The sequence below is a fragment of the Giraffa tippelskirchi genome, chromosome 5 (genome assembly GCF_054371585.1).
Source record: "Giraffa tippelskirchi isolate mGirTip1 chromosome 5, T2T-mGirTip1v1.2.pri, whole genome shotgun sequence".
In the NCBI taxonomy this organism is placed as follows: Eukaryota; Metazoa; Chordata; class Mammalia; order Artiodactyla; family Giraffidae; genus Giraffa; species Giraffa tippelskirchi.
This window is the reverse complement of record NC_137279.1, coordinates 129,827,320-129,850,572: the sequence shown is the minus strand read 5'-3', so window position 1 is coordinate 129,850,572 and position 23,253 is coordinate 129,827,320. Positions and strand designations below refer to the sequence as shown.

Here is a 23,253-nt window from a genome sequence, read left to right as displayed (position 1 = left end):
CTTTAAAAAAGGATAGGCATAAAATGTGTTAAAAATAACCTTACTACTTATACTCAGCTCCCAATCAGTTATGGGTAGCTTATTCCTGAAAATCAAAACATATGAAAAATGGAAAATGCTTACCTGTTCCACTTCAAGTTCATATTTTGGTAGATACATCACTGTTTCTTTTATCTGAGTTCCAAAAGGGGGATGTCTATTTAAAATCTAAAACAACATACTTATTATCATTATGTTCTTACTACTACACTAAAAACTCTTTTAGTAAAATACCTTTTAGAGTTAACACTTTTAATACACTTATTACCCAAAATTTTAAGTTAAAAATATATATGACTGCTGCCAAGTCACTTCAGTCGTGTCCGACCCTGTGCGACCCCACAGACGGCAGCCCACCAGGCCCCCCCCGTCCCTGGGATTCTCCAGGCAAGAACACTGGAGTGGGTTGCCATTTCCTTCTCCAATGCATGAAAGGGAAAAGTGAAAGTGAAGTCGCTCAGTCCTGTCCGACCTGTAGCGAACCCATGGACTGCAGCCTACCAGGCTCCCCTGTCCATAGGATTTTCCAGGCAAGAGTACTGGAGTGGGTTGCCATTTCCTTCTCCGATATATATGACTATGAGAGGGAAAATCATTTTTTTAGTAGAAATAAAGATAAAAGGTCAGGCTTTGGAGTGTATACAGAATTCAGGTAACATTAGGAATAAGTAAATATTAAATACCAGCTCAAGTTCCCTTGCATCTGTTTCTTCTATTTTTTTAAAGGAAGTCAAACCTGCATTTACCATAGCATTTGATAATGTTATACCTGTGGAAAATTAATCAAACAGTAGTTTTTAAACAATACATTTTAAACTAAATCTACACTTAAATATGTAACAACTACATTACTAAAAAAAGAAAATCTTAGAGTCAGACTAACGATTTTTAAAGTTTTAAAAAGATAGTCTCAATTGGATTGATTGGGCTGTGACATTATTTGGTTGTTCATATTTATTTTTTCAAACTCAAATAGAACACTCATATGCTTTATAAAATAAAGAGGAATTCTTTGATTCACGTGATGTCTCAACACTTAGTTTTACCTTATGTCATCCACAGAGGAAGTACCAAGAAACATCTATGGTTACAGTCGTGTTTTTTTTTTTTTAAAGGCAACATGAGTCAAGGATGGAATATTGTTTTATGAAGCTGTGGCTCTCTGAGCATTTGTCTTAGAAATTGAGTTCTCTCTCTGTTGCTGTACTAATTTAGATAATTTTACTCTTCTGTCTAAAATTAGCAATGTCTTTCCATTGCATTTAGAATAAAGTAGCAATTTCAAACTCTCTTACCTATGTGACTTGACCACAGCCTACCTCTCCAATTTAATTTCCTGCCATTCCCCTCTTGCTGACTATACTGCAGCCACATAGGCTTTAATTTTGCTCCTTAAACACATCAAGAGCTCGTCTGCCTTTGGACCTTTTCTGTCTCTTTATGCATTTAAGAAACTGTAATTTTTAATTCTGACATTCACATGAATGAATTTAGCCAAATCCTCAAATAGAAACTATTGTCAGAAGTATAAAATTCCTAAGTAGTACCACCTTGTTTAAGGAATATATATTACTGGGGAGGGTATGATACTCCTTTCCTTACTCAAAGCTGACTATTTTTGAGAATTTCTTACTCATTCTTAAGACACAACTCCTAGTATTCTTAATTCCTTAATGTTAATTTCCATTTTCCCTTATAACCTTTCCTGAGTTTTAATTTTTAGCTGATAAACACTGTTGAAAATCAACTTGTATTCATTATTTTTTCCTGATACTCAATTTACTTTTTTGTTTGGATTCTCTCACTTTTCTATTACATGAATTTTGCTGGGCAATATTTGTTTCTTTCTGTTCAGCTGTACTGAGGAAGTGTGAAAAACATGTTTGTGTTGACAATTTGGAAGGGATAGAATGCAACTGATGCCCAGACTGACAATATTCTAGAAACTCAGAAAGACTGACTTCTTCAAATTTAGTGAAATTTTATTAATAATCATTTTTATGGATAATTCATACTTTAATCATTTTGCTACTGGTGAGCATTTAAGATTATGCAATTATAAATAATTTGTACCTTTGTACAAATTTGTATAAATCTTTATTTGTACCTTTGTGGAAATATTTCTATAACTTTAACTGTTAGTGAAATAGCTATTTTAAAGATTGTGCATTTTAATAGATATTGTTAGACTTAAGCTCCAACCAACACTGCATGAGCATGTTCATAACCTTATTTTATCTCCCTACAAGACTTTGAGTTTTTGCTCATTTGGTGAGTGAATATTTTTTCATTTTTACAATTTTATCGACTGAATATAACTGATTTACAATAAACTTGACATGTGATTTCGTGTATTTGTGTGTGTATGAGAAACTATCACTACAACCAAGCTAATTAACAATACTTTTGCCTCTAAAAGTTTTCTTGTGCCCCTTTGTAATTCGTCATGCCCTTCCCACACTGTCCCTAAGCAACCACTGATCTGCTTTCTATTACTATTCTATTTTCTAGTCTTTCATTTAAATGTAATTAGTCTGGCTTCTTCTACTCTGTATGATTATTTTAAAATTCATCCATGTTGTTATTTGCGTCAACACTTCATGCCTTTTTATTGCTGAGAAGGCAATGGCACCCCACTCCAGTACTCTTGCCTGGAAAATCCCATGGACGCAGGAGCCTGGTAGGCTGCAGTCCACGGGGTCGCTAAGAGTCAGACACGACTGAGCGACTTCACTTTCACTTTTCACTTGCATGCATTGGAGAAGGAAATGGCAACCCACTCCAGTGGTCTTGCCTGGAGAATCCCAAGGACGGGGGAGCCTGGTGCGCTGCTGTCTATGGGGTCGCACAGAGTCGGACACGACTGAAGCGACATAGCAGCAGCAGCAGCATATATATCCATATCATGCGATATAACACTATTGTCCATTTTCTCTGTTCATGGATATTTAGGCTGTTTTCAAATGTCTTTGTTACTAGAATTGTCAGAAAACTAAGATCATGGCATCTGGTCCCATCACTTCATGGGAAATAGATGGGGAAACAGTGGAAACAGTGTCAGACTTTATTTTTGGGGGCTCCAAAATCACCGCTGATGGTGATCGCAGCCATGAAATTAAAAGACGCTTACTCCTTGGAAGGAAGGTTATGGCCAACCTAGATAGCATATTGAAAAGCAGAGACATTACTTTGCCAACAAAAGTCCGTCTAGTCAAGGCTATGGTTTTTCCAGTGGTCATGTACGGATGTGAGTTGGACGGTGAAGAAAGCTGAGCGCCGAAGAATTGATGCTTTTGAACTGTAGTGTTGGAGAAGACTCTTGAGAGTCCCTTGGACTGCATGGAGATCCAATCAATCCATTCTAAAGGAGATCAATCCTGGGTGTTCATCGGAAGGGCTGATGTTGAAGCTGAAACTCCAATACTTTGGCCACCTCATGCGAAGAGTTGACTCATTGGAAAAGATCCTAATGCTGGGTAGGATTGGAGGCAGGAGGAGAAGGGGACGACAGAGGATGAGATGGTTGGATGGCATCACTGACTCGATGGACATGGGTTTGGGTAGACTCCGGGAGTTGGTGATGGACAGAGAGGCCTGGCGTGCTGCAATTCATGGGGTCGCAAAGAGTCAGACACGACTGAGCGACTGAACTGAACTGAACGTGGTTTTATTTCTCTTGGGTACCTAATCATGACAGGACCAGGTTGCATGGTAGATTCATGCTGAACTTTTAAAGAAATAATCAGATGGTTTTCCAAAGTGGTTTTAACATTTTACATTTCCACAGTGAGAGTTCCAGCTGAACCATATTCTCTCCAGCACTGTCAATTTTTAATTGTGTACTGTGTGTACTGTGTAATTTTAATTGTGCTAAATTAATAAATTCAATAAATTTTGATAAATATAATTAATTAACAAATTTAATTTTAATTGTGTGGATGTGTACTGGTATCACATTGTCATTTTAATTTGCATTTCTCTTATGACTAATGATGTTGAACATCTTCTCAGGTGCTTATTTGCCATACACACATCTTCTTTGATGATGTGTCTGTTTCAATTTTTTCACCCACTGTTTTATTCAGTGGTTTGTCTTATTATACATTCTAAGTACAATTCCTCCATCAGATATATGTTCTGAAGATATTTTCTTACAGTCTGGTAGCTTATTTTCTCTTCTTCCTTCTCCTTCTTTAACAGTATTTTATGAAAAGCAAAGTTTTAAGTTTTGATTAAATCCACTTTTTCTTTCTTTTATAGTTTGTGCTTTTGCACTATATCTAAGACATCTCTGCCAAATCCAAGATCACTTGCTGACTCTGAAGATACAGGAAAAGGGCTATGATCAAGGAATCAAGTATTCTCTACAAGTTGAGGGCAGGAAAATGGATTCACCCCTAACGTTTCTAGAAAGGAAAACAGCCTTGCCAAACCTTGATTTTATCCCAGTGAGACCCACATCAGAAATCTATAGAACTTTAAGATAATAAATTTCTGGTGCTTTAAGCCACAAAGTTTGTGGTAATTTGTTATAATGGCAATAGAAAACTAATATAGCATAGTTTTTCTAATTTTAGCTTCTGATTTTTTTCTTACTAGTATGTAGAAATAAAATTAATTTTTACATATTGACCTTGTATCCTTTAACCATGCTTAACCTTTCCTACCTTCCATGGAATTTTATACATGGATGATCATGTGACCATGTATTAATAAAAAATTTTTACTTCTTTCTTTTCTAACCTGTATGCTTTTTGTTTCTTTTCCTTGGCTGATTGTACTGGTTAGAACCTCTAGTATAATGTTTACTGGAATTAATAACAGTGGGCATCCTTATTTCATTCCTGATCTTAGAGGTAAAGCATTCAGCCTTTCACTATTAAATATAATGTTAGCTATAGGTTTTTCATAGATGTCTTTTATCAGTTTGAGAAATTTCCTTCTTTTTTAAATTCATTGAGAATTTTATTAGAAATGGATTTTGCATCTTGTCAAATTTTTTAACATTACTGAGATGACCATCTGGCATTTTTTAGTTTGTTAATATGATAAATTACACTGACTGACCTCAAGTGGTAAACTAATCTTGTATTGCTGGAATAAACCACATTTGGCCATGATATGTTACCCCTTGTATTTATCACTGGTTCAATTTGTTAACATTTTATAAAGAATTACTGCATTTATATTACTAAGGGCTACTGGTCTGTCCTTTTCTTGAATGTCTTTGTCAGGTTTTGATAACAAGGCAATGCTGGCCTCATAGAATGAATTGGGAACTATCACCCCCCTTTTACATTTTCTGAAAAAGTGTTTATAATTAACACCGCTTCTTATTTAAATGTTCAGTAGAATTCACCAGTGTAGCCTTCTATGCATGGGGTTTTCTTTGTAAGTTTTAAACTACAAATTTATTTAATAAATATAATCCTACTCATGCTGTTTCTTCTTGAGTAGCCTCTGTCAATTTGTGTTTTCAAGGAATTTTCCAATTTCATCAAAGTTGAGGAATTTAATGACATAAGGTGTTTTATAACATTTTCATTCTATCATTTTGTAATCTATAAGATCTACAGTTATATCTCACATTTTTGTTATTGGTAATTTGTATCTTTTCTCTTTATTTCTTGATCAGTCTGACTAGAGTGTTAATGATTTTAAAATCTTTTTGTTTCATTGATATTTTTGTTTTTAATTTATTTATGTTCTTTCAAAATTATTTATTTTCTGCCCACTTTGGGTTTAATTTGCTCTTTTTCTCATAACATGGAAACTGAAATCACTGTTTTGAGACCTTTCTATTTTTCTAAGATAAGTGTTTTAGTGCTATAATATTAATAACCATCTTACCTAAGTTCAAATTTTTCTGAAAGTTGTGATTTCCTAAATGTTGTATGTAACCTCCTCCCTAATTTAGAAATCTTGTATTTGTGGAGTGGGTGTGGCATTTGTTTTGCCAGGACTTATATACTGACAGGAAGGTGAGCCGTTAATCAAGAAACTTTCTTCTACTTTGACCTTACTTTCATGATCCAATCTCCACCTTCACCCCAGCTCCCAGGACTGGTCAGCTCCTGACTGATTTCCCTCACTGATTTCAAACTTCAAGGAAATACAAAGTAGTACTTCCTCACAAAATAGTCAGAGATCTTTGTTCTAAGGAATAATCAGAGAACCCCTAGCAACCTACTATCTGAAATTTTAATGTCCCCAAGATGCATATAAAGTTAATAAGACTATCAGTCATGAAATAACAACTGTCTTTTTGGAGTCCTAGCTATCTAAGAAGGAGTAGGGTCACAAAGCCTGAGACACCAAACTGGAAAATTCCAATGTTTGAGGCATATCCCAGTCTTTGTAAATAGCACCCTCTAGAGTTTTTCAGTTCGTGTTCTGAGCTAGATCCCAACAGACAAGAAATAAATTTGTCTACAGAATTTTATAGTATCTCTATGAAAATCAGTGCTAACATTGAAATGTTACTGAAAAAAGAGAAAAAGGTATAAATAAGTGGCATAATTTTTTGTAATGAATTAGGAATGACCTGGACTGCTAGCTCTGTACCTTGTCATTGAGATCAAAACCAAATAGTCATAAAAGTAGAAGAAAGAACACAATATAGTTACCTAATTACTAAAACAAAATTTCACTCTTGGTTTCAGAACAAATTTTAAAATAAGAGTATTAATTTTTATTAGATTTCCAAATTGATTTCAAATGAATTCTTTAAGCAGAAGAAAATGAAAATCAGATTTTCAACAGAAGGAAAGTACAGTAACTTATTTAGGCCCATAGACATACTTTTCCTTAAAGGTCTACCATCACAGAACAATTTTCCTAACAGTGAAATACAAAAATAAATTGCAGACATTGATACACTGCCTACCTGTACTCAGTACCTACCAATTTTTTCCAGCTGTTTGGATACATGTGGAGAGTTTTCCCAAAGTTTACATCTAAAACATTTAGCTAAAATCAAGCTGTTCAATAATACAGCAAACTTTTCTTGAGTAGCCACAAAATCTGATAACCCTAAAAAAAAAGTTTCCAGTATTAAATCTAGTATACTATTTTACTGGGAAAATACTGAAAAGGTAATAAGCCTGTAACATACATCTTGTAATTCGTGAGCCATTTCTGAAAATCTTTGAGGTATCTTGTGTCAAAGCAAAGTCTTGTACGGGAATGCATCCTAGCTGAGCCTGAATAAGACTAGGGAAAGAAGAAATTTCATTACTTCTTTTTAAAAGTTACTATCTCACAATATTTGACATAGTGACTGAAGTCTGTCTTCTTAAAATTCCTCTCTGCCTTGATTTCTGTGATATTATACAGCTCTGTATCTTTTATCATTATTGTTGCAGGTCATTGTTGACTTCCCCCTTCCCAGCCTCTGAAAGTTCAGTTCTTATTTCTCTACTCTTCTTTATTCACTCAACCTCTTTCTCTCAAAAAAAATCTCATTTCTTCTCAAGACTTTCATTATAATCTCTAGACTGATAAATTTCAAATGATCATAGGACACTTAGACTGTTTTTTCTTTCCACCTCAACACATCTAAAATTGTTTTCATATTCTTCTCCAATGCAGCTCTGTCTTTGAACTTTACTATATGTATTATAGAAAACAACACAATTTATATAATCAACAAATATTTATTCAGTGCCTACTGAGTTGTAAAGCATTCTGTTAGGTGCTGAAGATTCTGTTCAACATTTGAAGGTTGGTAGCTTATTAGTTGATTATTAGAAACAAGCAGTTGCTTGGCTACAAAAATTTGAGTGGTGGGAAAAGGGGAGAAAAGGAGTTACTATCTATTGTACCTACTGTATCTCAGGTCTTTGCTACCTCTTTTGTCTGTCTACTTATCTAAACAGGCCTTGATATGCAAATCCCCTTAAGATTCTAACTAAAATTATTAGACTCATATTTTCTGGGGGGATCTCTTATAAGATCAAAAACTGGTATACAAAGAGAAAGGGTAGAATAGTTATATTTCATGGCTTGCTTTTAGTAAACAATATATGAAAATAGGAAGCAGCAACTAACTCGCATCTCAGAACGGATGTATATACCTGAAACTATAGACTAATCGGGGCTTCCCTCGGTAAAGAACTTGTCTGCCAATGCAGGAGACATGGATTTGAGACCTGGGTCAGGAAGATCCTCTAGAGAAGGAAATGGCAACCCACTCCAGTATTCCTGCCTGGGAAATTTCATGGACAGAGAAGCCTAGCAGGCTTCAGTTCATGGGATTGCAGAAGAGTCGGACAGAACTAAACAACAACACAACAGACTAATTACTTCTTTTGGCTATAACATGTGCTTCTGAAAATTATTTTGTTACATCTATTTAGAAATGGTTATACACCCCAACGTTCACAGCAGCATTATTTATAAGCACCAAAGAATAGAAGCAACCTAAGTGTCCACCAACAGACAGATGGATAAAGATTGTGGTACATAAATATACAATGAAATACTACTCAGCCACAAAAAAAGAATGAAATTTTGTCATTTGCAGCAACATGGATGGATTTGGAGTCATTATGCTAAATGACTGGAGGAGGGCATGCCAACCCACTCCAGTATTCTTGCCTGAAGAATCCCCACGGACAGAGGAGCCTGGCAGGCTACAGTCCATGGAGTTGCAAAGAGTTGGACATGACTAAGCGACTAAGCACAGCACAGCATGCTAAGTCAAATAATTCAGACAGAGAAAGACAATTAATATATGATATCATCTTTATGTGTTATCTAAAAAATACAATAAACTAGTGAGTAAAGCAACAAAAAAGAAACAGATTCACAGATCCAGAGAACAAACTAGTGATTACCAGTGGGGAGAGAGATGGGGGCAGGGCAATATAAGGGTAGGAGGAATATAGGATTATTATGGAATTATACGAAATTATGTGTGTGAAACTTCTGAAAATTGTAAAGCACTGGCAGGAAAGCTATGACAAACCTAGACAGTGTGTTAAAAAGCAAAGATATCACTTTGCTGACAAAGATCCATATAATCAAAGCTATGGTCTTTCCAGTAGTCATGTGCAGTTGTGAAAGCTGGACCATAAAGAAGGCAGAGCACCGAAGAATTGATGCTTTTGAACTGTGGTGCTGGAGAAGACTCTTGAGAGTATCCTGGACAGCAAGGAGATCAAACCAGTCAATCTTAAAGGAAATGAACCCTTAATACTCATTGGAAAGATTGATGCTGAAGCTGAAGCTCCAATACTTTGGTCACCTGATACGAACAGCCAACTCACTGGAAAAGACTCTGATGCTGGGAAAGATGGAGGGCAGGAGGAGAAGGGGGTGACAGAGGATGAGATGGTTGGATGGCATCACCGACTCAATGGACATGAATTTAAGCAAACTCTGGGAGATAGTGAAGGACAGGTAAGTCTGGTGTGCTGCAGTTGTGGGGTTGCAAAGAGTTGGATATGACTGAGCAACTGAACAACAACAAAAATTAGAAATTAACAACAAAAGAATGACTATTTTAAAAAATTACTACTTTAAAAATTTTAAACAATTTAAAATAATTCTTAAAGAGGAAACCAAAACTAAAAACTAAAGAAATTATAAACTAGTTAGAAAGAACAGCAATAGATTTAGAAAACCTATAGAACAGCATTAGATTTACCACTCAAAGTGGTACTCACTGGAAAATTTGTCTGAAATATTTTATAGAAAATTTTAAAAAACCAAAATAAAGGGAGAAAAATACAATTGAAAAGATTACAAAAAGAAGTAGTTGGGAAAAAAATAAAGACAAAATGAGAAATTAATGAAATAGAAAATTATAGTAAAGATAGAAAATGTAAAATTAATAGAATATTAAATATGATTGATAAGTCAAAAATAAATGGCTTGAAAAGATCAAAATTTAGAAATCTCTAGCAAATCTGATCAAGAAAAAGGAGATGATACAAATAATATTAGAAATTAGAAAAGACATATATTTAGAGGAAATTTTACCTTATTAGAAAACAAAATACTTTATGTCATAAAAACTGACAAACTGGGTGAAATGAATAGCTCAGGAACATATAAATTAACAATAATTTATTCAAAAAAAGTTAGTAACCTGCAAAGAACAGAAAACATGAAAGAAACTGCAGAGAAATCCAACTTTTAGATTCAATGGTGAGCCATAACGGGTTGCTGGCTCTCCTCTTTGAACTCAAGACTATTTTTACAAATAAGTGAGAAAGAGGGTTGATGGATTCCAGAGTCAAATCCAAAAAGTGTGAGAAATTCTCTGGTGGTGAAACACTAGAAACTTGACAACTAAAACAGTAATGAGACAAAGATATTTGCTCTCTCTGAAACTAGAGAACATATACTAAAAGTTCTATCTACAATAAGATAAGAAAAATAGAGTTATAAACTATCAGAAATCAAGAGATAAAACCATCACTATTTATAGATAATATGGTTGTCTCTCTAGGTAATCCCAGCAAACCATCTAAGGGACAACTCATATTGTTAAGAGAGTTCAATGAGAACCAGATATTAAACTTTATCTCCCAAATACCTTGACATCTCAGAAACAAACTTCTCACTGTTGTATACTACTCATCAGGCAGCTCTACAGCTTGGAGGGCAGAAGTTAGTGTTCTGTTTCTTAGCCATATCTCTAGAATTAAATATCCCTAGAGATCATACAGAACTTAGAGATCATGTACCCCAATTCTCTCATTTTACAAATAAAGTAAGCGATGCCTAGGTAAGTTGTGACTTGCTTGAGGTTATGGTGCTATACTGAGAGCAGCTGTAGAATTAGAATCTAGGTCTAGGTATTTGGGAGATAAAGTTTAATAAGACTTTAGGAGGTATCCTAGAGAAAGAGTGACCTCTTTTAGCTAAGAAGAAAAAAGGAAATTCTTTGGCCAACTGGTTTTATTGAGTCCCATGAAAAAAATCATTTTTACTTGAAATCACGTGATCTAAATCAAGTTGTTTAACACTAAGATATAACAATTCAGAAAACCAAACACTTGGCATAGCAGAAAAAGTATCATTGCCTGTGAGACTGCAAACTGAGTAAAGTCATTACAAGCTACAATGTAATTTTAGTTTACTCTTCCAATTACTCTCCTCTATACAGACTTCCCATTCCTGGCAGAATAGTCATCCCATTATTACATATGCATGCCTTCACTCAGGTTATTTCTTTTAATATGTCTTTCCTAGAACATCACTATTGTTTTATAGACATTTACTACATGTGTTTTCATACTGTCCATTATTTTTATACACATGGTTCTCATTCAAGCCAACTTCAAAGTTCCTGTGGATGAGAAGCACATCTTCCTTCTATTGTCTACCATGCCGCAACAGATCACACTCTCAATGTTTGCTGATTTAAAAATTCACAAATTATCTTTGTTAATTAAAGACTGAGAGTTTGGAGAAATTAATTTTACATCTGCATTCTGACTCCTCATTCTTATGTAAATATTCTTTCTTTGTATTAAGGAAAACAAATTCAAAATATTTTCAACTTATAAAAAACCTTCGTAAATATGAATCATGGACAAGTAATCAGTATTTTAAGACATTTAACAACTATCTTTACCAATTTACTTTCATTTCTCTTGTTTTAATCCTTCCTTCCATTGGAAATCTGGAAATAAACAAGACAAACTTTTATTATTATTACTTATTTTAGCTGAATGAAACCTTTTTAAAAATTATTTAAAACATTTAATTTCTGTACCTGATAGTTACCCGATTTGGATCTTTGTTCAAAGTATTCAATGCTTTCTTTTCATTTATTCTTAATTGTACATCTAGAAATTCCTTGCAGCTGGCTATCATTGTGACCTATAAAATTTCAGCATTTGTTCATTTGGTTATGTCCATTCTTTACTTCTTTTCTCTCATTTATTTTTCTGTACTTAATTATTTTTAATGCTGCTTTGGGACATCACATTTAGCACATTTTGCCTTATACATTTTCCTTCTTTAAGGATTCATTCATTCACTGACAAATATTTACAAATACCTGTTATATATATATGCCAGACCCTCTGCTACACACTGGGACTATACCAATAACATTGTAAAGATTAATAAGATGAAATTTAAAATATTCAGCCTATCATGTACCATATGATAAGCACTCAATAAATGAAGATTTCATTACTACCACTATTACTACTGTTATATTATTGTTCAGGCTTCTATAGTTTACAAATCGTTATACTTACTGAGGATAATTTTTTAATGAAAAAGAATGCTGTTGGTATAAATTTGTATTCTAGAACCTACCTAATTCTCCCAGATGATTTTGAGCAAAGCACTCTGCTTTGAGTTCTCACACCTGTAAAATGAAACTAGCACCTTTTCTAATTCTCTTTTACACTTACAGAACTCAAAATCAGATGCGTTAATGTTAACTCTTGATTTCTTCTCAGTAAAGAATAATATTCAACACAACACTGTCAACTATACTTCAATAAAAAGTAAATTAGAAAAGAATAGCATTTACATGAAAAAAAGCCTTCTACTCATCAATTTTTGTACAATTTTTAGTATCAATATAATAATCTTATTGCAATAATAAACTTAGATATTTTAAATAAAAATAGTTTAAATTTGAGAATAAATATAAAAGTCATGTTTCATGTTAATATCCCAGTTAAGGAAGGAAGGAGCAATATAGTTACCGGTGCCAAAAATATGACTATGCTTTTATTCACTGCTGTAGCTACAAAGGTACCCCACTGGCAATATTTTAGGATAGCCTGTTTTTACTTCCCATTTTCTCCAAAATTAGTTCTTTTTTCTGGCCTATCACCAATACTATTCTCTTTCTACTGTTTGTTATCCTGATGCAAAGGATTTAGGGAAGAGTTGCAAGTAAGAGGCATGTGTCTTTCATTCATGGCAGACTTTCCTAATATATCATTGCATACCATCTTAGAATCTTTCTCAACATACTATACTTGGTAGCCACTACCAAGGTAATCAGAATTATCACATAAATTGAAAGGTAGTTGCTATCCTTTCTTCAGGTATGTATATAAATTTTCTTAGCCCTAATACAAATATGCAATTGGAAATATATTCTAAGGAGTAATATTCCATATTTTACAATTAAAGGCAAATAAGGAGGAAAAATATAAGCACTATTAGAAATGGTTTCTTTTCTGCTCATTTATTCTTAAATTGCAGGAGATATACAAATCAGTCGTTTCCCCCAATATTATTTTATACTATATCATTGTATACTTATTTTCTTGTGAAAATTGATTTACCAGATCTGATAAAGTTTCTTTTCCACTGATTGTACAAAATTTCTTCACTGTCTCAAATGTAATATAATACCAAGCCATCAATCTTCCTGCCTCTGTGGAGACAGATGGAAAAATAAACATTCCAAATCAGCTGATACAACTTGCATTTTCATCAGTTTAACAAACATTTCTTTAGCATCTCTACTGTGCCTTTAATAGCATCAGGTACAAAAGACACCAAAAAATCTAGAAAACAGTTTCTGGAAGCTACAGTTTAGCTGGGGAGATAACCACATGTGAAATAGCTAGACTAGAGGACAAAATCCAGTTAATAACAATGCTTACATATACCAACTTATGTACTGAGGAGATTAAGCCTAAGAGAATGGTCAGTGTGGGATTACCTTCTAGAGAAAATGGGCTTTGAGTAGCATTTTAAAGTAAACTATAGGCCTTAGCAGAAAGAAGTACAGCCATTATGACCTCAGGAAAGAACAAGACTTGTTTACCAAAAGAGTAAAGTTAAAAAGACTATCTTTAGAATACTCTAAAGAGAGATATAGCTTGATAAACATACAACTACAAATTCAGGTCAAATTGACCTGCTTCAAATACTTGAGCTACCACTTACTAGTTATTAGGTAATCATGTGCAGGTTACTAGTTTCTTAATGTAATAGGGGAATGATAGAAACATGCATCTCATATGTTTGTCATGAAGAAAAATAAACTCAATAATATACGCATAGTACTTAACACAGTGCCTAACATTAAATAAATGTTTCCTACTTTTATTATCAAAACATGATGAGTGATAGAATATGGGGACTCTGAAAGATCCTTGAAATGCTATTAAAGGAGCTTAGATTTTGGTTCTGATTTGTAAAATAACAGAGGACCACTTGAAATTCTTGAGCATTATTTTAATGAAATTGGAATTTGAAACTAAATTGTTTTGGAAATAAAACATTAGGTTGGCTGAGGGTAGGAGGATGGGCAGAGTGAGGATAAGTAATCGATGAAATGGAATTCATTTAAGAGGTTACTGGCTTCAATTATAAGTTGTCAAAAACAGCTCAAAGAATTTCAAGTCTTGTGAACACACAGAAAACAGCTGAAAAGAGGAAAATGGTATACTGTTCTCAAGGAAAGGTCTAATATTTACCTATGTGCTACAGGTTTTGCTGAAGAATAAAGAATGTGACATTCCATCACTTAGAGTCATCAAGAACAAGGTACAGAGGATAGAACTTAGACTCAGGAATAGCCACTTTCTCAGTTAGGAGTCTAGTGAACATGTTCAGCCAAAACGTGAGTAATGCAGTGGTTCATAAAAGTGAGATTCTAATAGCTGTGTGTGAGACAGTGAGAATATGACTACCAAGGGAACTAGTATATATTATATTTGAAAGTGAAAGTGAAAGTCTCTCAGTCTTGTCTGACTCTTTGTGACCCCATGGACTATACAGTCCATGGAATTCTCCAGGCCAGAATACTGGAGTTGGTAGCCATTCCCTTCTCCAGGGGATTTTCCCAACCCAGGGATCTAACCCAGGTCTCCCACATTGCAGGCAGATTCTTTACCACCTGAGCCATGCTCCTCTTATCGTGTGCTGTGCTGTGCTAAGTTGCTTTAGTCGTGTCTGACTCTGTGTGACCCTACGAACTGCTCCTCTGTCCATGGGATTCTCCAAGCAAAGAGTACTGGAGTGGGCTGCCGTGCCCTCCTCCAGGATCTTCCTGAGCTAGGGATCGAACTCATGTCTCTTATGTCTCCTGCATTGGCAGGCGGATTCTTCACCTCTAGAGTCACCTGGGGAGCCCCCTCTTATCCTGCTGCTGCTGCTAAGTCGCTTCGGTCGTGTACGACTCTGTGCAACCCCATAGACGGCAGCCCACCAGGCTCCCCCGTCCCTGGGATTCTCCAGGCAAGAACACTGGAGTGGGTTGCCATTTCCTTCTCCAATGCATGAAAGTGAAAAGTGAAAGTGAAGTCGCTCAGTTGTGTCCGACTCCTAGCGACCCCATGGACTGCAGCCTACCAGGCTTCTCCGTCTATGGGATCTTCCAGGCAAGAGTACTGGAGTGGGTGGCCACTGCCTTCTCCCCTCTTATCCTAGATGTTTTTAAATTACTATAGGGTATCTCCCTGCTGGAGAAAATGAAAGTTTTTGAGAAAAGGCTTATGTTTGCTGGCTGATTAGTAAGAATGAAAGTTACCTAGCTAAGGGATATAAATAACCTAGAATGAAACTGTGAAGAAAATGAGTCAAGGGAGACAGAATGAAAAGAATTTTAAAAGATTTGCAAGTGAAGAGAGAAAATAAAGAGACAACTCACTATCAATATAGCTTTTGAATGATAAGTATTCTCATAGTAGCAAATACAGGGTATTTCAAAGTAAAGTCATAGAGTTGGAGCGAGGGAAGGGAACTAGAGGTGATGAGAATGCACCTCTCATATCTCCTACTGCAAGAAGTGCTCTGATGGATGGCCCCAGCTGCTGTGTTCTGAATCTATCACTATGTACACACCAAGATCACTTTTTATGAGATGCTCCAAACAAATGACTGAGCATGGCAGGAATATTAAGGTAGACCTTAATGGGACTTCTTGGATGGGCAACTTTGAATTGAAGATTCCCCATCAACTTTGCCAAATGGTCTAGGACTGCACTGCAGGACAAAATTCTCCTTCCTTTTAGCTTTTCTCCCTTTCCTCCTTCCTTCCTTCTCTCTCCTTCATAGAGGTAAGATTTGCATCCCAGTTTAATGACTTTCTGTGTCTCTTGCAGTTACTGTCCATTTTCATAAGGTTGTTAATCCTTAAATTTGCACAAAATAAGACTTGGTCTTTTGAGCCCTTCTTCCATATACATTAGCAAGCTGAAGAGCTAAAAACCCAGACAAGAACACAAGCATACAGATAAAAATACCTAGATACTTGAGTATTATGATTACATATTAAAAAGGCAAAAGCAAGAAGCAGAATTACTGGAACATACAGACTAAAATTTAATGCAAAAAAAATAAAGAGATAAAAGAAAATAATAGTAAAACAAAGGATCATGAAGTCATAAAAAAGAATTAATTATAAATAATATGTGAAGAGCATCCACCCACATTAATGGCAGGCTTAGTAATTATGATGGCAAAAACCACTTCAGCATTCTTGCCTTGAAAACTCCATGAACAGTATGAAAAGGCAAAAAGATATGACATTGAAAGATGAACTCTGCAGTCTGGTAGGTGCCAGGAAGCCTGGCATGCTGCAGTCCATGGAGGCACGAAGAGTTGGACACGACTGAGCAACTGAACAACAACAAAGTAATTATGAACCAATCCCTCTGCTGAAGGCAACCAAATCAGAAAAAAGAAATACATGAAATATCTTTTACTAATCAGCAAAGAACTAACATGATATTTATCTGGGAGGGCACTTAAAACCAAAAGAATAAGCACACACAAAATATTTATAAAAACTGACCACATACAGGTCCATAAAACAAGTCTCAACAAATCTCAAAAGACTGAAATCATACAAAGAACATTATCTGATACAAAGCAACTGTTATCACATATCAAGAACATTAACAATGAAACTCAAAAAGAAAAATAATTAGAAAACCATCAGATGTACAAAAGTTACAAACTAGATTTCCAAATAATTCATAGGTCAAAGAAGAAATAGTGGAAATTAGAAAATACAACAAACTGATTGATAACGAAACAATTACAAACCAGTTAATAAAATTCTTATCCTTAAATAAATACATAGTATTCCTATATTTTTATGTAAACCTTTATTTCCTATAAATATATAGTATATGCATTCCTATTGCAGCCATGAAATTAAAAGATGCTTACTCCTTGGAAGGAAGGTTATGACCAACCTAGATAGCATATTGAAAAGCAGTGACATTACTCTGCCAACAAAGGTCCGTCTAGTCAAGGCTATGGTTTTTCCAGTGGTCATGTGTGGATGTGAGAGTTGGACGGTGAAGAAAGCTGAGCGCCGAAGAATTGATGCTTTTGAACTGTGGTGTTGGAGAAGACTCTTGAGAGTCCCTTGGGCTGCAAGGAGATCCAACCAGTCCATCCTAAAGGAGATCAGTCCTGGGTGTTCATTGGAAGGACTGATGCTGAAGCTGAAACTCCAATACTTTGGCCACCTCATGCGAAGAGTTGACTCATTGGAAAAGACCCTGATGCTGGGTAGGATTGGGGGCAGGAGGAGAAGGGGACGACAGAGGATGAGATGGTTGGATGGCATCACTGACTCGATGGACATGGGTTTGGGTAAACTCCGGGAGTTGGTGATGGACAGGGAGGCCTGGCGTGCTGCGATTCATGGGGTTGCAAAGAGTCGGACACGACTGAGCAACTGAACTGAACTGAACTGAACTGATGCATTCCTATAAATTCTCATATAAAACTGCATACTAAAAATAACAATGCTTATGGAAAAAAAGTATTGAGGCAAACAACAAATTCATACAACACTGTAACAAAAGAACTAACCTAAATAATCCTAATAAAAATACTAGCACAGTTAAAAAATACATGTTAAATTCCTCATAAAGAAATATGTACATTCATGTACATATAACACTTTGTGTGTGTTTAAAGTAACTTAATGGTTTAGGGTGTAACAAGAGTTGAGGATGTTGAGTTAATAAACACAAAGGACAAAATATCCAACGATTGGGAACTGCATGTGTTTTCAAAGCAGAATATATGACCAACCTCAGCACAGAGGAGTAGGCAAAAGGGCATCACGCACAATAATTCTTCTGAGAATTCAGCTGTATTCAGCTAGAAAGTATATTTTATGTTAAGCTGCTGTGATGCTAAATTTTATGTGTCAACTTACCTGGGCCATAGGCTGCCCAGATACTTGGTCAAATATTATGCTGAGTGTGTCTGTAAGGATGTTTCTGGATAACATTAACATTGAATTGACACACTGAACACTAACAGAACATTAGTGTTCTTTGCAATATTAATGGATATTTCATTTAAAAGATTTCTCTGGGCAAATAAAAATGTAAAAATCCTAGGCTAACTAATTTTGGCTCTTTCTTACTGCCCTTCTTTTAGCACATTTAATATGCCATTGAACTCCATGAGTCTCCAAAGAAGATAGTTTAGAGTAAAACTGCATTCTCTATTTCAATTTGGAATTTCTTCCACACACCCTCAGAATATACAGTGTGATAAATTGAATATGACACAAAGATCTGAGTAGATTTTCACTATACTATTTATTGAAATATCACTCCCAAGGCAGTAGTTCTCAATTTTATGTGCAAAAAATGCATCCAGGGTTCAAGCTTAAAATCTAAATTACCAGGTTTTACTCCTAGAAGTTGAGGATTTTAAGTCTAGAGCAGGGCTCATTAGTTTCATTTTTAACACAACAGCACTCTCAGATGATTTTGAAAGTAAATAGTTAACCCAACCACACTAGGAAACATTACCCTGCTATGTGATAAGGAATATTTTCAGCTCCACGACTGGATTGCCCTTTTGGACACATCCTGCCTAGACATGCAATGAGTGAGGAATAAAGAGAAACCAAAGACATCAAACATTTTATAATTTTAGGCTTAACAAACTGGTTAAGTTATTGAGAAGGAGGGGCAAGTAGAGATATTTTCCTAACCTTGGACAAAAGAGAGCAACAACTCATGTTTTCAGAATTTTTTTTCCTATAATGTTCATTATCCCATTTGATCATCATAACAACCTAATAAGGTAAATATATATATTATATATTCTTGTAATATGTATTATTTTGCAGATATATATTAGTACTAAGGCTCAGTGAGTTTAAGGTCCCAGCTAGCATAGTGGCAGAAATGGAACTGAAATCCAGCTATGTGAAACAAAGATTTTATGTTCATATCATTGTACAGTATTCCAGGTCAAATTAACAGTTATATGCTTCCGAGTGTCAAATTTCACATCATATATGTAAGAAAAATTTCCAATAGAAAATTAATGGTCAAATGTTACAGTAAAGGTGAAAGACCAAGATCAAAGCCACAATTACATAATGACTATAGCTTAAGCTGTGAAGGTAACATGTTTTCAAAGAAATTATCATAAACTGAGAATAAAGGTCCAACATCTGCATGTTTAAGAAGCCCACAGTAAGGCAAAAAAAGTCAGCAAACAGAAATTCATTAAAGAAGTAGAGAAAAGAGAATCAAAAGCAAGTTAAAAAGAAGAAAATTAATCAAGTAGTAGTCACTGATGATGGAGAAAGACGGCAAATAGTACATATATCATTTATTAGGTATGTTTAAAGGCAGAAGAAATGGTATCAGTGGATTCGAGAAGTTCCACAGGGAAAGAATGACAGTGGGAATAAGATTCTTGAGAATTAAAGTATATAAAGAATAGATGATTAAGTTATATTAGTGATCTCTCCTGTTGTATAGCACAGGGAACTCTACTCAATGCTCTGTGGTGACCTAAATGGGAAAGAAATCCAAAAAAAAGGGAATATATTAATATGTATATATATAGCTGATTCACTTTGCTGTACAGTAGAAACTGAAGTACAACATTGTAAAGCAACTATATGCCAATAAAAATTTTTTAAAAATAAAATGACCGGGTTAAAAATAAAAAAGGAACAAGTTATATTAGTGATTCTCATGCCTCCTCAGTGAGACATCCTAGAATACAAAGAAGGTAATTCTCACAAACAAATTAGATTTACCAGAATGAGGACCACGGGAGAAGGAAAAAAATGTTATAAATCTAGGGCTGAGAGTTAGGGAGGTAAATTGTTTTTAAAACCCTTATACAAATAAAGACATGACACAAAATCATATATTGCCATGGTATGGTTGCAAGTACATAAAAATGCATTTAAAAATAGAAGGATACATGAAATGTTAGATAGTCATACATTGATTTTTTTAAACTTTTCTATGCTTCCCAATTTTTATTAGGCAAAGTATCTCTTTTTAAAAAGATTAATTTGTTATAATGAAGCTGATATTTTTCCCCAAGAAACTTCTAATCATGTGTGCTAAAAACTACAAAACATTCTTTCTTGCTTCTATTACATCCTATATATATAGAATCAAAAAGAGAGAGGCAGAGACAGAGAGAGAGAAGGCACCTAAGTAACCATCTTCACAAGCCTTGTTTGAATAAGTAAGAATTGGCAAAAGGTTAGCTACAAGAGTTATAATGGGACTGAAGCAACCCAAAGATTTGAACTTTTCAATCCTCTGCTAAAAGTCACCAAAGTTAGTGAACACAAATTCCATGCCTGTCAAAAAGGCAGCTCTATAATTTTATAAATAGGACTCATACAAATTCATCATGCTAATAATGATGATACCCTGTTGAGAACTGAAACCACAATTTAATTTTACCATCATCTAAATTTTAGTGGAACAAATGTTTAAATTTAGTCTTAATTGTTAAATTTACTAACAACAATGAAAAACTTACCAGTTGGTTTGACATTACTATCTTCATCCATTTTTATCAGGTCCAGAGATGACAAATCATTCAGATTCTTCAAACACAATTCTGTTCAATTATAAAAAAACACATTTTAACTTTTAGTAAAGTAAAGAAGCAACAAAAAACAGAATTTATTATTAAATATTCTGAAGTTGTGTTTCTGTGTAATTTTTCCGGGAAGAACTGTAGTCCCTACTTAAGTAGTAAAAGCAAAACAAACGAAAAAATCTCATTTAAACAAAAGAGCCACCTAATAGGCTGAAAAATTTTTATAACAGTAAAAATAATAAAAATAACACTCAAGTGATAACATTTACAACTTAAAATGATATATTTGTATTATCTCATTTAATCCTCAAAAAGACCTGAATGAAATTGAAGGTTTAGGCTATGTAAAACATGTGAGACGTGTTCCAAGAATAAAGAGAGTGCAAGGACCTGAAGTGGGAACAACTTGATGTGGTTAAGGAACAGCAAGATAGCCAATTTGGAGAGAGTGGAAAAAAGGAGGGGAAAGTGACAAGAGATGAAGTCAGAGAAACAGGCACGGGGATATCAAACAGGACTTCGTGGTGAAGGTTTGCATTTTACTCTAAGTGTGATGGTAAAGCTGCTTCCCAGGTGGCGCTAGTGGTAATGAACCCGCCTGCCAATGCAGGGGACCTAAGAGATGTGGCTTCGATTCTGGGTTAGGAAGATCCCCCGGAGGAGGCCATGGCAACCCATTCCAGTATTCTTGCCTGGAGAATCCCATGGACAGAAGAGCCCAGCTGGCTACAGTCCATAGGGTCACGAAGAGTCAGACATGACAAAGTGTTTAGCAAAAACATACATCGGTAAAGCTACTGGAGAATACAGAGCAAGAAAATATGACCAAATTTAGGAAACAGCATACTCTATGATAAGGATCCTTCCTAAGAAATTTAAGGCAGACCTCCAAGGAAACCAAGGAGAATACAAAGCAAGAAAATATAACCAAATTTAGGAAACAGCATACTCTATGCTAAGGAACTTTCCTAAGAAATTTAAGGCAGACCTCCAAGGAAACTGTATTCTATCCAGTTACTTAACAAATTCGGATATTCGTTATAGGGAAAAATTAGCCATTCTATAATAATTGAAAATAAGACAAATATGAACTGTCAAGAACAGTTAAGAAAAGTTAAATCATCACAGTTACCAGAATATAGCAAGATACTTCTTGATGATATTTCATGAAGTATTTCTCATTTCATGTGTATTTGATTATTTTGATAAAAAAAATATGCTTTTAAAACTCCATTTCAAATTTTGTCAATACAGAAAGGATAATACAACTATTTTACAGATCTGTTTCTCAACAGCAGCATTATTAATGTAAGCTATCACTTATCAGCATTTTTTAACAATATATTTATTCTTTAAGAATGATAATTTTACTACTTCATCCTTATCTCTGAATTTTTATTTGCCATATGTGTATATCCAAGTAGAGAATAAATTAAAATTGGCTAAATATTTTTAGGGATCTAACACTTTTTTCTTTTACTGGAAGACAGTCTCAGTACAATGTAGAGGCAGCAATTTTTACTCCTAATAAATGCTCAACAATCTTCTGATATTTTCAAAGATATGTAATGAAATACTGAGTTCAAAAATGAAGGAATGAAAATACTCATTTCAAAAATGAAATAATGAAATTAATTGAAAACTAAAACTGAGGTTTGACAGGAATACTTCATTAGCACAGACTGGGATAAGAAGTCCATAATCAAGCTAGGCTTATATTTTCAATTCAAATTAAACTAGAAAAGGAAAATAAATAATAAAATTGTATATCTATAGGCAACATTTCCAAAGACCAGGATCATTTTTAAAAACAAATGAACATGTCATACAAAGGAAGATATTCTGATAAAATTAATAGATTAATTCAGAAAAACGAATGTATGTGTGCAAAGCTTTATTTACCTGTGAAAAAAGAAATCCATATATTTTTTCTGCAAATAAAGTAATTTTAAAAAACATTTTACCAGACTATTCTTACTTTCACAATAACTAGACTTTTTCATTAAAATTTATAGAATATAATTTTTTTAGAAGAAAATGCATCTAACCTTGTAATTTTGATTCAATTCCATCTTTGTTCAATCCAGATGCAAAACCTATATAAGTTATGAAAATTTATTAAAAATAAAATAGAATGAGATTTATTCATCCTTAGAGGCTTACTTTGATACCCCAGTTAACTAGAAAAGAGTAGTCTAACTAAATCTTAAATAGAAGAAAAAAGCACCAGAAAGTAAAAAAAAGGCTTAAACATCTATAGAAAATAACCATTGTTGTGAAATCCTTTCAATAACAATTGGCTTTCTTTTGTTAATTTTATTGTATAACAGTGACCAGGAATACTATATGTATTTTTTCCTCTTAGAGATCTGAAACTTTTGAACCTGTGGTATTAAAACGGTATTATAGCAAGTCAGGTTTTAATTT

At 34.4% G+C, this 23,253-nt stretch overlaps 1 protein-coding gene across 47 annotated transcripts in view; it reads right to left on the bottom strand.

Annotated features, from left to right (window-relative positions):
- The window catches only part of HFM1 (helicase for meiosis 1), a 107,182-nt gene that overhangs the window by 40,707 nt on the left and 43,222 nt on the right, over positions 1-23,253 (bottom strand). For 42 of the 47 annotated variants that reach the window (XR_014052637.1, XR_014052638.1, XR_014052649.1 and 39 more), the window contains 9 exons: positions 22,875-22,922; positions 20,764-20,844; positions 13,311-13,402; positions 11,768-11,874; positions 11,627-11,674; positions 7,154-7,251; positions 6,943-7,071; positions 723-808; positions 124-207 (listed from right to left, as the gene is read on the bottom strand). Coding sequence is in view for 28 of the 47 variants with exons in the window: in XM_081486455.1 (XP_081342581.1) it covers positions 124-207; positions 723-808; positions 6,943-7,071; positions 7,154-7,251; positions 11,627-11,674; positions 11,768-11,874; positions 13,311-13,402; positions 20,764-20,844; positions 22,875-22,922 (773 nt within the window). In the remaining 19 variants the exon portion in view is untranslated. The remainder of the gene's footprint in view (positions 1-123; positions 208-722; positions 809-6,942; positions 7,072-7,153; positions 7,252-11,626; positions 11,675-11,767; positions 11,875-13,310; positions 13,403-20,763; positions 20,845-22,874; positions 22,923-23,253) is intronic. The other 5 variants (XM_081486470.1, XM_081486472.1, XM_081486480.1 and 2 more) reach the window with 1 other exon arrangement.